We start from the raw sequence: 15,101 nt of genomic DNA, 5'->3' as shown, positions 1-15,101 counted from the left end.
TCAGTTTCCTTTGGGTTAATTTTTCAAGGAGTTTGCAACTGTTGGCTTCAAAGAATGCTCTTTCCCTCCTCAACCTCCTTTCTACCTCAGATGGAAGATAAAGTTGATATCCCACTTTTCAACTGTTTGCAGAATATGATAATCATTTTTGCCCAACTATCTAGGAGATTTTCAATTTGGCTACTGGAGGCTCATGGCTTAATCATTTTCTAAGTTTCTCTATGTCTTTACCTTTATTTGATAGTTCTGGGAGACTGAGGTACATGTTGGTGTTTCCTCCCTATCATTTCCTGAAGTAATTTCACTCTTTAAAAAACTAGATTCTTCACCAAGGGAAACAAAAGTTACCTAATCGCTTCCAATTTAATTGCAACACAGTAAAAAAAGAAAAAGAAAGAAAGAAAAGAAACACGGATTACTGTGCTGGCTACCAAGCTAAGTTAAAGTAAAACTTCTAAAGGGGCCAAGGTCTAAAGTTCGCACATTCTTGTGAGATCTGTCTCCACCGAAGGAAACCCCATTACCAATAGCTCTACCAATCATGTACTTCTTTTTGAGTCTCATGAAGGAGGAAAAAGAAGTTCAAAGTGAAGGAACATGGGTTCAAATGAAGGTCAGATACCCAAAAGAGTTTTCTGGTCAGTGGTGCCGGGGTTGGAAAAGCGGGGAAAACGTAATCAGATGTGGGTGGCCCCGGGAGGTTGTTCGATTCCTACCCTGTTGGTCTTGGCAAGGGAAGACAGGACGGACTGTCTTTGACACCCGGCTGACACAGTGAGAGCCTACTGTGTGCCAGGTGCCGGGGATACAAAGAAAACTATGGGAGGCTTGTGTTCCAGGTGCTTTATATATAGCAAGACAGTCTCCGCCCTGAAGACACTTGCAGTCCATTTTCGAAGTTGCATCAGGTGGGGCAAACACGGATTCTCCTAGCTGCCTGAGAACGGTGAACGCTGCGCGGGTGAGGGGCGCCCAGAACCACTGCGTTTGGGTTCGCTACACTAGGCTGGCCCTGCAGGCGAACATAGACACTCCCTCTCCGAAGGGCAGACCCGCCTCGAAGAGGGCGGATCCGGGCAGGGCCGGCCGGCGCCGGGCCCTCACCCGACCCCAGCGAACGCGGCCCTGCGCGGCACCCGCTCCTCACGTGTCCCTCCCTGCCCCGGTGCCGCCTCACGTTCTGCTTCCGCCCGACCCTTCCGACTTCCGGTAAAGAGTCCCCATTCCGCACCTCCGCGCCCACCCAGCGTCGCCACGCGGCACCTCTGTGTGCCCGACCCCCGATGCACTCGGCGGCCGCAGCTCCTCGGGGCCCCGCGGCGGCCATCGAGCCTCGTCGCTTCGCCGCGGCCAGGTGGCCCGGGCGGCGCTCGCTCCCGCGGCCGGCGCGGCGGGGAGGCGGCAGCGGCGGGGCTCCGACACCGTATCCCTCCGCCGCCCCTCCCCCGCCCGGCCCCGGCCCCCCTCCCTCCGGGCAACGCTCGCCTCCCTCCGCCTCAGACTGTTTTGGTAGCAACGGCAACGGCGGTGGCGCGCCCCGGCCCGGCTCCCGGCGGCTCCTCGGTTTCGGCGGGCCTCCCCGCCCCTTCGTCGTCCTCCTTCTCCCCCTCGCCGGCCCGGGTGCCCCCCCCGCCGCGCCGACCCGCGCCTCCCCGCCGCGCTCCGGCGTCTCTTCGGCGCGCCCGGCTCCCGGCTGTCCCCGCCCGGCGTGCGGGCCGGTGTATGGGCCCCTCACCATGTCGCTGAAGCCCCAGCAGCAGCAGCAGCAGCAGCAGCCCGCGGCCGCCAATGCCCGCAAGCCTGGCGGCGGCGGCGGCGGCCTCCTCACGTCGCCCGCCGCCGCGCCGTCGCCGTCCTCTTCCTCAGTCTCGTCGTCCTCGGCCGCGGCTTCCTCCTCCTCCTCCTCCTCGGTGGCGGCGGCGAGCGCAGGCGGCGGGCGGCCGGGCCTGGGCAGGTGGGTGTCGCGCCCCTGCCCCCTACGCTTAGGGGCCTGGACCAGCCCGGGCCTCGCGTCCCCTCCCCCGCGGCCCGCACCGCGGTCCCCGCCCCGTGACTGCCTGGGCTGGGGGGGCGGGGTGGGCTGGGGGCCTTCAGTGGGGGTGGCGCTCGCGTCTAGAGCCTGGTGCGGTAGGGTGAGGGGGCGCCGCGGAATCCCTCTGGGAATGTCAGGCGGTGTCCATCCTCCTGCAACATCCCCACCCCCTCTCTCAAACGGTCAAGATGGAAGGACTCGGCAGCCTCCCCCTCTCCATTTAAGTGTTCGGGAGGCTTTACAGGTCTCGGCGATTGTCAGCCCTCGATCACCTTTTTTAAGGCTTCTCTGCCCCCAGTGAGGGGGATGCTTGGGCAGCGCTCCCACCTCCTTTAAATATTAACGTGGAAGGGTCTTTAGGTTTAGGTTGTCTCCCGAAACTTGCCAACTCCCCCGTTTGGGAATAACGAGGGAGGGGGGTAAGGTTAGGGCAGTGTCCCCCCCCCCCCCCCGCCTGTTAAAGGGGCAGCCACAGCCTCAGCTGGAGTCATGAGGGTCTGTGCAGTCTCCTTACCCACGCCCTTCTCTGCCCAGAGAGAGATCGAAGGACCGGGTGGAGGTGGGTGGGCAGTGACCCCCGCAGCCCTTCCCATTTAAGTCTGAGGCGGCGGCGGGGGCTCCAGAGCTCCGCGGGAATCGTGGGGCTCTGTGCAGTTTCCCGCAGCGTTCCGCCCTCCCCCACGTGCGGAAGGGATGGGGGAGTGCCCGACCCCCTCCCGGCCTCCCTCCTTCCCCCGCAAGGCCTCTCTGGCGCGGGTGGCGGCCGAGCCGCATTGCTGTTCCGAGGCCGCGGAGGAGAAGGCGCCTTTGAATAGTGGTGGGCGAAGGCCGGCCCTAGGCGCGGCAGCTCAGGCCGGACCGGGGACGTAGCGGGCGTTGGCGGCAGGGGGCGGGCACGCTGTGTGTTTTTTCCCAGTACTTGCCCCGATTTATAAATTTGCAGAGGAGAGGGATGTCAGCAGGAGGCACGGTGGGGTTCCGGAAGGCAGAAATGCGGTGTTTACTTGAGTCGCCTCCCCCACTTCACTTTGACCCAGGTTTGTGGTACAGACTGGGGGCTCACGTCGCCTCAGCCGACCGGGTCCGGCTCTGGAGGCCTGGTGCGGGGTGCGTGGGGGGGGGGGTTGTCAGTTCGCATTTCGCGAACTAAGAAAATGCTTAGTGTTCAGACGGGGCAGCAAATGTCAATAGATTGCATTCCGTTGTGGCCAGTGCCCTTAACTTGGGGATTGCCGCCAGAGATCACCAAGGGCAGGCCAGTCCACGTCCCCTGTGCCCCGAGCCCATCCGTGTTGCCGGCACCACCGTGCCTCCCCTTAGGCCTAGGCGGGGTTGGCAGGCTCGGTGATGAGAGTCCTCCTTAAGTAGACCTCCTGGCTTTAGCAGGTGGTGGGATAAGGGGGTATTTTTTGATGCAGAGTTTTCTCTTTTTTTCTTCTTTTTTTTTCAGTTTTCTTTTTGAAAACAGGTTTTTAGCAATCCATTTCCAAAGAATTATCATTTATGGCAGGATAACTTATCCATCAAGATGATTCAGAGCTGATTTTTTAAAAAATAAATTTAAAAATTTTATTTTTGCAGCGCGCAGGCGCGGGCTTTCTCTAGTTGCGGTGAGCGGGAGCTACTCTTCCTTGCGGTGCCGGGCTTCCCATTGCGGTGGCTTGTTGCGGGGCACGGGCTCTAGGCGCACGGGCTTCAGTAGTTGTGGCACGCGCGCGGGCTCTAGAGCGCAGGCTCAGTAGTTGTGGCGCACGGGCTTAGTTGCTCCGCGGCATGTGGCATCTTAGTTCCCCGACCAGGGCTCGAACCCGTGTCCCCTGCATTGGTAGGGAGATTATTCTTAACCTCTGGGCCACCAGGAAGGCCCCAGAGCTGGTTTTTTAAGGAGTTCTGCCTTCAGTGTGCGACAGTCAGGAACACTGGTTTTCTTGACTTCTACGCTACCCACCCACCCCCGCCCCCCACTCCCAGTTTCGCCTTTGAAGCATCTACAGTTGCTACCTATCAAAACTAGTTAAAATTAAGTGCTTATTTTCCCAGCTCTGTCCACATACAATTCTGTAACTTCAGTTCCCGTTTTCCAGTGGCATCCATAGTAACAAAAAAATTTGGAAAAAATTTAAGTATAATTTTTATAAAGAAGGATGCACTGTTTTTTCCTTTTTGGGATCAGATAGAAATCTGGCAGATATATTCAACTTGTTTAAATAATTAAAAATGAAAACTAAGGTTTTTAGATTGCATCAGTTTTCCTTAGGCTTAAAAATTAGAGAATTTGTTCCAGAGTGGCTTGAGTGATCAAAAATATTTGGAATGTTTTAATACCACAGATCTTTTTTGTTCCTTGAGACTTCACAAACATTTAAGATTAATTTAGATTCTTGCTTGCCTTAAGTTCTTTTGAGTCATAAATTGTATGTAGCCCTTACTCTTTTTGATGAATATGTGAAGTTTCGTTTAATGTATTGGATTCATATAGTGTGAAATTTTGTTATTGTACATGTTCTTTAGTTAATGTACTTGTGGAATTCCTTTCCATTTTGAATCACTATTACTGGGTTCTTTATAAACCAATTACAGTTTCTAGAGTTTCTTCACGTATGCTTGTGTGTATCAGCAGTTCAAATGTGTTTCTGGGACCAAAGGTGAATTAAAAAAATGCAGCATTGGGTTTGCCATGTTTATAGACAGCAAAATATTCTTGAAAGTCTAGAAACTCACATGTCTGCTTTAAATAATACAGCATTTCATATTCGAATTTTTTTGTTGTCAACAGTGGATTTTCATGGCTTTCAAAAATTTATTGTCTTTAATTGTCATATGCTTTAGAAGGTGGCTGTTTTCTCTTAGATTAATGTAAACACAGTGTTAAAGTGTGAACGTAATTTTACCTTAATCCAATTCTTATTTTTGCTGCTTTGATTTTTATGTGGTTTTAGTGATTGTGTATGTTATTTTGTGTTCAGCTTTTTTCTTCTTAGCACTGCATTATAAATTTTCTTTTTAAAGTTTCTGCTTAACCATTCTATTGTGAGGATTTGGGTTTCCACATTTTTGCTATTATAGATGGTGGTGCAGTAAACATCTTTATACTAAGAGCTTTTTGCTTCAGTCTAATTATTTCCTTAGAGAAGTTCCCAGGAGTGGTTTTACTAGGCCAGAGGTCTTCAAGTTTTTTATGGCTCTTACTAGCTGTGCCATAATACTCTTCAGAAGACTTGTGTTAGTTTCCAGGGCTGAAAAGGTGGCTCTTTTATAGAATGGTTTTTTGTAGTTTGTCAAACACTTTGGGGGATTTTGAAGGGGAAAGTTGCATTTACTGTCGAGTGCATACATAATTAAGTGCTTTTATTAGTTACCTGTTTATCTTTCACTTTGGTTTCTCTGAGGATTTAATTAATGAATGTGAAGGTGGTTTGAAAATTGTAACTGTTAATATTAATGAGGATACATGGTATATCTATTGTGCTGATACTTCTGCTACGTAGAGGAATGACAGTCCTGAGGAACTTATTCTAAAACTTTGTGTTTTTTGGTTAACCTTCCTCGTTCATCTAAAAGTATTTTTTATTAGCTGCTAGTATAAGATCAAATTATTTTTTAGTACCTTTTTTTGTAATTTCATAGCACTATTGGGAATTATCACTGGTTAAGCCGTATCTCTTTCTTTTCCATGTTCCCTTCCCTGTTAAAATATATATATATGTGTTGCATGTGTATGTATTCATAGATAGATAGATGTAGATACAGGTTTATAATCCTATTACTGTATTCCAGACCCTAAAATAATACAGTATTAGAATTTCTTTGGATACAGGATTAAGTGTGAATGAAAACTTTCTTAGTAATTTTCAGCTTAGTACTTTCACTGCTTCTTTCTCTTAAGGCATTGCAACTTAGAAATTATGCTGCAGTTCATTGTAATTGTTCATCATGCTTCCATTTAAATATTGGTGAGATTTTTGTCTCTTTAAATTAAGTTTCTTATAGAAGAGCCTAAAAAAACTACATTCATTCAATACATAAATTTATTGAAAATCTGTGTACAATGGAGAGGTAGGTGCTTGGGATATATTAATGAATAAAAGGAAAGATAGCTGCCCTCCAGTTGTTTACATTCCGGTGTGAGGAACCAGACAATAAATGAGACATTAAATTAGCAAACTGTATATGTTAGTTAAGAGCCATAGGATTAGAGGAGAGCAGATTAAAGATATGATATGGGAGTGTGGGGGAAGGGAGTGGGTTGCAGTTTTAAATGGGTTAGCCTCTTGAAGAGATAACATTTGAGCAAAGTTTTGAACGTGAGGTAGTTAGCCATTTGCTTTTAACCTAAATTAATTAATCATATGGCCCCAGTTGTAATTTATAAGGTTTGAACTGCATCATCCCTTGCTAATTCATTCTTTTATGTGGATTAATTAACAAATTAATCCACAGGTAAACTGTAGATGGTTGTTAAAAGAGGTACCTTTTTGTGTTTCTATTGGGCTTTTTAATTTTACCTAATCAGTTTAATTTTCATCCCAAGTACCTAAAGAAAATATACTTTAAAAAAATTTTATTGGAATATAGTTGATTTACAATGTTGTGTTAGTTTCAGGTGTACAGCAAAAATACGCTGTTTAAGATTGGGCAAAAACCTACAACAAATAGCTTATCTTTGACAAAGGTAAAAGTAAGCCTATAGTTGCTTAAAGATTTTGCATTTTGAAAAGTCAACGCGTTGCATGGTATCAGTCATGGTGTTTCTTTTTTGGTTAAATGTAAACTTGCATTTTCTGTGTTTCTATACTTTTACACAGGGGATGTTAACTATAGCTATTTAATAGCCATATGTTTCAGCTTTAAGGAGTTTTTCTGTCTAAATAGATACAGCTGTGTTAGTACTTATTTTCACCATTGCAAAGTGTTTACCTTGAAAAGGATTTTAAGTTTTTATAAGATTTTTTCCCTAGAATTGTAATTTTCTATTTTGGCTAGATAATAATAGTATTTTGATATCATTTTAAAGAGTTAAGCCTAAACAAAATTCTCTCTTTGTAGCTATTTCAAATGATTGTGACTTCAGTGGAGATACAGTTTACTAACAGGCCTACCTGCTACTGTATTTTTTTAATTGAAAGTACTTGCCTTTTTTTTTTTTTTAGCCTATCTGGGTCATCTGTGAGTGTTAACCATACCAAGATTTAAGAGGTCCATATATTTTAGCAAGAGTGTCATTAAAATAAAAGTAGATTGCTCTTTCCTCTTGAGGTCTTTTTACCTCCTTAGATGTTAGATTTCAAAAATAAGGATGTGTTGGGACTTCCCTGGCAGTCCAGTGGTCAAGACTGTGCTTCCAGCGCAGGGGGCACGTGTTCTATCCCTGGTTGGGGCACTAGGATCCCGCATGCTGCGGGTGGCCAAAAGGGAAAAAAAGCGGGGGGGGGGGCTTCCCTGGTGGTGCAGTGGTTGAGAATCTGCCTGCTAATGCAGGGGACACGGGTTCGAGCCCTGGTCTGGGAGGCTCCCACATACCGCGGAGCAACTAGGCCCGTGAGCCACAACTACTGAGCCTGCGCGTCTGGAGCCTGTGCTCCGCAACAAGAGAAGCCGTGATAGTGAGAGGCCCGCACACCGCAATGAAGAGTGGCCCCCGCTTGTCACAACTAGAGAAAGCCCTCGCACAGAAACGAAGACCCAGCACAGCAAAAATAAATTAATTAATTAATAAAACAAAGGACTAGTCTTTAAAAAAAAAAGCGGGGGGGGGAGTGTTCGTCAGAAAATTTACTCATCAGTGAATATGAAGCTGGTATCAAGCTTTTGAAAGATTGTAGCACGTAAATCTAGAATTTGTAATGTAGACACTTTTGATCCCATAACTTTACTAACATTACTCATGATTAGAAACAGGTTGACCTATATCTTAGGCAGATTTTTTTTTTTTTAGAAGATGTTGGGGGTAGGAGTTTAATTAATTAATTTATTTTTGCTGTGTTGGGTCTTCGTTTCTGTGCGAGGGCTTTCTCTAGTTGTGGCAAGCGGGGGACACTCTTCATCGCGGTGCGCGGGCCTCTCACTATCGCGGCCTCTCTTGTTGCGGAGCACAGGCTCCAGACGTGCAGGCTCAGCAATTGTGGCTCACGGGCCTAGTTGCTCTGCGGCATGTGGGTTCTTCCCAGACCAGGGCTCGAACCTGTGTCCCCTGCATTAGCAGGCAGATTCTCAACCACTGCGCCACCAGGGAAGCCCCTGACCTATATCTTAATGTGTTTTTTTATATCTTTAAACTATGCTTTTCTACTCAAAACGAATTTCTTTTATATGTGTGTGTGTGTGTGTGTGTGTGTGTGTGTATGAAATTTAACACTTTGGGGCATACAGACATGTACAGAATGTGGCCCACACTGCTTATCTTATATTAGAGATAAGAACTGTACTTAAACCAGTGTCCAAAACAGATTCTTTCTTCAGATTAATAAATTGAGAAAGTCTTTGTATAAGTATTACCTTATTTGTATTTGAAAGTTCTGTCTTTTATAATTTGAAAAACAGTATGCTTTAAATATTTAATGTAGAAGAGTGCACAGAATTTAAAAAAAAAAGCCCAAACTCCTTTAAAATTAAAATCTCCCACAGTCTTTCCTTTGAGGTAACCACTGTTAGAAATTTGGTGAACAATTTTTCAGACTCCGAAAATGAGATCATATGGTGCCTACTGTTTTGGATTCAAGAGTATATATTTTCTTTTTAAAGATTTATTTTTTCCCTAAAACTGTAGAATTTTAGAGCATAACAAAATAACAGAGTCTTAAAATAGAAGGGAAAAAATTTTAAGCTTTGAGAGGTGAGGGTATTTGCTCAAAGCAACGTATTTGTAGAATTTTGTTACATCCTTCCCATTAAATAAACGCAGAGATAAACAAGATCGTACTGTGTGGGACTTCCCCGGTAGTCCAGTGGCTAAGGCCCCGAGCTCCCAATGCCTGGTGCCCAGGTTTGATCCCTGTCAGGGAACTAGGTCCCACGTGCGCATGGCAACTAAAACCCAGTGCAGCCAAATAAATAAATAAATAGATCATGCTTTGTATTTTAAAGAAGACACAGCCACAGACAGTCCTTGCCCTTCAGGATAGCTTTTGTAACCTTGAGTTCAGCTGGATAAAATAGAAGGTCTAGTTCCTTTTAAAAATATATATATAATTTTGTACATATGTGGTGTGAAATCTACTTAAATGTGAAGTCCTTGGTTTTATTAGTTGTAATTGTTTAGTATTGTGAATCTGGGGGGTTTATGAAAATTTGCCACAACTATTAACCTTAGGTTTTATTTGCTAAAAATATTTGCAGTTGTATTCATGTGAAAATTTGAAATTCCCTTTAATTTAAAATAATATTTATGTAGATTGCTTGTACTTTAAGCCTCGAAATTTAGTCATGTGGCCATACAATAACAATTTCATGCCATGATTAGTAGCTAAATGCATTTTGGGAACTGGATAAAATGGCATGCTGTAAGGGAGTCTTTGTAATTCTCACCAGTTTGTGGTATGTGGCTTGTTTTTATTAAGAGTTTCAGAACTGGGGGCTTCCCTGGTGGTGCAGTGGTTGAGAGTCCGCCTGCTGATGCAGGGGACACGGGTTCGTGCCCCAGTCTGGGAAGATCCCACATGCCGCGGAGCAGCTAGGCCCCTGAGCCATGGCCGCTGAGCCTGCGTGTCTGGAGCCTGTGCTCTGCAACGGGAGAGGCCGCAACGGTGAGAGGCCCACGTATCGCAAAAAAAAAAAAAAAAAAAAAAAAAAGGTTTCAGAACTTTAGAATGTTGTCCTCTTGAAAGTATTACCTTGAGAGACTTTAAGAGGTTGTCAATGTCAAATATTTTTGATTGCCACTTTATGTTCATACTGCTTTTTATAAGTCATATGTTAAAAGATACTCCTAGCAATAATTGTTGTAAATAGAGTATCTTGATTATAGTTTTTTTTATTTATTTTTAAATTTTATTTATTTATTTTTAAAAGTTTATTTACTTATTTGGCTCTGCCGGGTCTTAGTTGTGGCACGCGGGATCTTCATTGTGGCATATGGGATCTTTAGTTGCGACGTGCATGTGGGATCTAGTTCCCTGACCAGGGATGGAACCTGGGCCCCCAGCACTGGGAGTGCAGAGTCTTAGCCACTGGACCACAAGGGAAGTCCCAGTTTTAGTTTTAAAGAAAGAAAAGGCTGGTTTTGAATCAAATCGTGCATTCTTCTTTTGGGACTCATAAACATTTCTTGTGGACCTTGTGTAGTTACCTTTTTTTCAATCCTGAAACACACTTGAAAATCAGGTAGAGAAAAAACTTAAGGTTGAAGCTTGTGCAGATTACAGAAAGGTGAGCGCTTTTGGGCCTTTTTCACTTTATATGTGATTCTGCTTAGCTTGCTTTTTTGATTTACAGATTGCCAGCAAGTAGGTAAAACTTTTAGGGGCAAACACACTGGTAGCGATGAGAAGTAATAATAGTATGATAGAAGGTTAAGAGATGGGAAAATTATAAAAAAACACACAAGAGCTCAAAAGTTTACCATCAAGGGCTATAAGTGTATAGCTCTATGCCTTAGTAGACCCCAGAGGCATTACTATTTTATGGCATAATATGTTTAATTGATGTGCTCATAATGGTGACTCGTAAGACAAGGTTAAATTGTTTTTCATATCTTTCAAAGAAGTAATTTCTCAAAGGTTAGGTGATGACCCCTTAGTAGATTGTAAAATCACTTTAGTGGGTCATGACAAGCATTTTTAGAAAAAATGAAAAAAATAGAAGATATTACAGTGCATTGCATTTTAAGGGTAAGAATTGTTTTAAGGAACTTCTGTAATGTATATATACTGTGTTGCAATTTAAACTGTAACTTTTCATTGGTGTAGTCAAAGTCACTGATTTAGAGGCACCAAGATGCAGTAAAAGGATTGAGGAAGGGTTTTGGAGTTTTTTCCTACTCTAGGGTTGCCAGATTTAGCAAATAAAAATACAGGATGCCCAGTTAAACTTGAATTTAAAAAAAATTTTTTTTTTAAGTATAGTTGATTTACAGTGTTGTGTTAGCTTCGGGTGTATGGCACAGTGATTCAGACGTATATATTCTTTTTCAGATTCTTTTCCCTTATAGGTTATTACAGAATATTGAGTATAGTTCCCTGTGCTGTACAGTTGGTCCTTTTTGGTTATCTATTTTATATATAATAGTGTATATAGTTTAAAACTCGCAAACTTGCAATTTATTCCCCCCTCTCCCCAACTTGCATTTCTGATAAACGACGACTGATTTTTTGGTATAAATAGGTCCCAAATTGCATGGAACAAAATTATTATTTATCTGAATTTCAAATTTGACTGGGTATCCTTTATCTGGTAACCCCAGTCTGGGCTAGAATTGGGATTCACCCCCTGGTGACTAAAATTTAAGCTCTGTGAGGGCAGGAACCTCATTTTGTTCACTATTGTATCCCAGTCTCCTGGAACAGTGCTTGGCACTTAGTAAGTGGTCAGATGTTTGAGTGAATGAATGGGCAAGTTACTCTCAGGCTCAGTTTCTGTACTTATTAAAAGGGGGAAATAATACCTTCTTTAAAAAGTGAGATACTAAATTTTTATTACATGTCATTCTCCACACATATTAAGCTCTGAGTATTTTATTTGTTTTGGCACGCCACGCGGCTTGCAGGATCTTAGTTCTCTGACCAGGGATCGAGCCTGGGCCCTTGGCAGTGAAAGCACGCAGTCGTAACCACTGGACCGCCAGGGAATTCCCTCAGTGTTTTAGAATTATACAGATCTGGAGTTGGAGGTGGCTCTGGTGAGTATTTACTTCTCATTCTCTTTACTGATGAGGAAACTAAGGCCACAGAGATTATTTGCCAAAGTTCTCCCATCATCATTGGCTGCATAGCTGGCTTTGGAATCTTGTTCCCTCTTCTTTGTAATATGTTTCTTAAGACTTATTTTCAAAATTTGATACTCATTTAGTAATCTAAGAAAAGATCCACCTGTCCAGAAAAAAATTTTCTAAGTGTTTCAATTAGCAAAGGGTCTACTCTGCTATTTTTTTAAATTTATTTATTTATTATTTATTTTTGGCTGTGTTGGGTCTTCATTGCTGCACGCGGGCTTTCTCTAGTTGCGGTGAGCTGGGGACACTCCTAGTTGCAGTGCGCGGTCTTCTTACTGCAGTGGTTCTCTTGTTGTGGAGCATGGGCTCTAGGCACTCGGGCTTCAGTAGTTATGGCATGAGGGCTCAGTAGTTGCGGCATTCAGGCTCAGTAGTTGTGTCTCATGGGCTCCAGAGCACAGGCTCAGTAGCTGTGGCGCATGGGCCTAGCCGTTCTGCGGCATGTGGGATCTTCCTGGACCAGGGCTCGAACCCATGTCCCCTGCATTGGCAGGCAGGTTCCTAACCACTGCGCCACCAGGGAAGTCCCCTACTCTGCTATTTTTTGTTTTCTGTCACATTTAAGTGGAAGAGTGTCTCTTTAGTCCTTTTAACTTAGGAACTTGAATCCAAAATGAAGTTCCTCTGTTTCTACCAGGCATTCCTTTCCTCTGTGACTATCCTTTCTTAATCTTTAACCTAGCTGGCAAATAGGTTTCACTTTATCTGGTAATTATGATTGATTGTTGTGTTGTTTGAAGGATTCTGAGATTTCATGTTGTTTGGAGGATTCTGAGATTTCGTCTGGCTTTAGAGAAGAGATGTAGATAGAGAAGGGGGTGGGTTGATTCTTTATCATGGGCACCGGAGGGATTTGCTGACTGTAGCTTAGCAAACTTTCTGATTGGTCTCTTTATGCCTAGACACTTCCTATATACTCTATAGCCATAAAAATCCTCCCCTCCACCCCACCCCTGGCAAAAAAAAAAATCTCCCCCAAACATCTTTCATTGTGTACTGTTTCTATTAAGAAACTTTTAGTGGCTTTCATTACTAGCTGAATCAAATCGAGACTATTCATGAATAGTTTTAGTCAAGTCCCTCCACAGACTGTGCATACTGTATTCTCCAGAATAAATCAAATTATGTCAATCTAGTCATCTTGTCCTCTTAAGCATAGGTTTTTGAAGGCTTAGCACAGATCTTTTCTTACACAGTCCCTCACCATATTTACCCTAGGAAAATGGGATTCTTCCTGTGCCCCTGTGATTTTTGGCAAGTATCATTCCTGTGGCATTCAATGTACAGTGTGTTTTTTCCCCCATAAATTTATTATTTATTATTTATTTTGGCTGTGTTGGGTTTTTGTTGCTGCGCGCGGGCTTTCTCTAGTTGCTGTGAGCGGGGGCTATTCGTTGCAGTGCAGGGCTTCTTATTGCGGTGGCTTCTCTTGTTGCAGAGCACGGCCTCTAGGTGCGTGGGCTTCAGTAGTTGTGGCACGTGGGCTCAGTAGTTGTGGCTCACGGGCTCTAGAGCGCAGGCTCAGTAGTTGTGGCGTACGGGCTTAGATGCTCCGTGGCATGTGGGATCTTCCCGGACCAGGGCTCGAACCCGTGTCCCCTGCATTAGGCAGGAGAAGTCTTAACCACTGCGCCACCAGGGAAGTCCCTCCAATGTACAGTGGCTTGCATTTAAGTGCAGCAGCTCCTCCACTTACAAACTTTCTCAGGATGAACTCTGAGATTAGGAGCAGAGCTACACCACAGATCAAAAGTGGGTTCATCCCACCGACAGATGGCCTTTTTTTTGTTTTTTCCTTTTTTGGGGTGGTTTATGGTCATTTTGCAGCCAACCATTCTTGTCATTTTAAAATTCTCTATGTGTTTACTGTGTTTGAGTTTAGTTTATCATTGTTAAAGCTGTCATTTTCAAAAAGTGCAGCATCAGTGAGTACTGATAGTGCCAGTCAGAAGAAACAACTTAATTATGGTAGAAATGAGAGATTTTTAAAAATTATAAGTAGTAGGAAAATGATGGCTTGGGATGGGACGAATTATTCTGAAGGACAGAGAGCAAAAAGTACCATGCATATTTAGTCAGTAATAATCAACAAAAGATAAGAATTAGTGGATGAAATGGAAAAACTTGGAAGTTTGCAGCTAGTGGTGTTAATTTGGGAGAAGGCTAAAGTAGTTAAAATGCTATTACTGAAATTTTTGTCAAGACCTACAAACAGTGCTACGGGTTCAGAGTACTGTGAATAAAGAGTCTAAGGAATCTCCAGTGACATTGGAAAAGATTATTAAGAGGTTGTCTTTTGGGAGAAGATGCCAAATAGAATGTTCATATATTGGGTCTATAAGCGTTCAAACTTCCTCCTGTCCATTTTGGACTTAGGATCACATGGATGTACAGAGGAAACTTTAAAAATTTCATTGTTCAGTGTGCCGTGATTTAGCTTAAATTGCTAGACAGTTACTGTGATAGATTGTATTTTAATTAGACGTATTGAAATATAATTTACAAAAAGTAAAGTTCACCGTTTTTAGTGTATAGTTCTTGAGTTTTGAAAAACGTACAGTCTTATATCACCACCACAATCAGAGTATCATCCCATAAATTTTCCTTGTGCCTCTTTTCAGTCAGTCCCCTTTCTCCAAACCTGGTAATCACCGATCTGTTTCCTAACATTATAGTTTTGTCTTTTCTAGAATGTCATATACATGATATTATACAGTATACAGCCTTTTGTGTTTGGCTTCTCTCATGTAACATAATGCTTTGAGATTCATTCATGTTACTGCATGTTAACAGTATCTTCTTTTTTTCTTTCTGAGTAGTATTCCATTGTGTGCGTGTGATCTAGTTCCCTGACCATTGTTTATCAAGTGATGCACTTTTAAGTTGTTAGCAGTTTTGGACTATTAAGAATAATGCTGTGAATATTGATGTACAGGTTTTGTGTGGTCATAACAATTTCATTTCTCTTGATTAAATACCTAGAAATGGAATTGCTATGTTGTATGGCAAATGTTTATTTAAATTTAAAAATAATTGCGAAACTTTGCTAAAGTAACTGATTTCTAATTGCTCTAATTTCTTGGCAACACTTAGTATGCTAGTTTTTAATTTCAGCCGTTCTAGTGACTGTGCAGTGGTATTTCA

General features: G+C 43.5%; 2 protein-coding genes across 17 annotated transcripts in view; both read left to right on the top strand.

Annotated features, from left to right (window-relative positions):
• Window positions 1-1,736: 1,736 nt before the first annotated feature.
• LOC309830989 (uncharacterized protein) lies at window positions 1,737-2,902 on the top strand (the record flags this gene model as incomplete). The annotated part of the gene is made up of 2 exons (XM_082667919.1): window positions 1,737-2,075; window positions 2,774-2,902. The coding sequence occupies 2 exons, from the start codon at window positions 1,737-1,739 to the stop codon at window positions 2,900-2,902; spliced, it is 468 nt and encodes a 155-aa protein (XP_082524045.1).
• ATXN2 (ataxin 2) overlaps window positions 1,884-15,101 on the top strand; it is a 126,204-nt gene continuing 112,986 nt past the window's right edge. For 7 of the 16 annotated variants that reach the window (XR_014297510.1, XR_014297511.1, XR_014297512.1 and 4 more), the window contains exon 1: window positions 1,888-1,954. The gene's annotated coding sequence lies outside the window, so the exon portion shown is untranslated. Of the gene's footprint in view, window positions 1,955-15,101 lie in introns of all 16 variants that reach the window. The other 9 variants (XR_014297515.1, XR_014297516.1, XM_082667376.1 and 6 more) reach the window with 4 other exon arrangements.

The sequence above is a fragment of the Grampus griseus genome (assembly GCF_964374135.1).
Source record: "Grampus griseus genome assembly, chromosome: 12".
NCBI lineage: Eukaryota > Metazoa > Chordata > Mammalia > Artiodactyla > Delphinidae > Grampus > Grampus griseus.
This window is presented reverse-complemented; position numbering and strand designations above follow the sequence as displayed.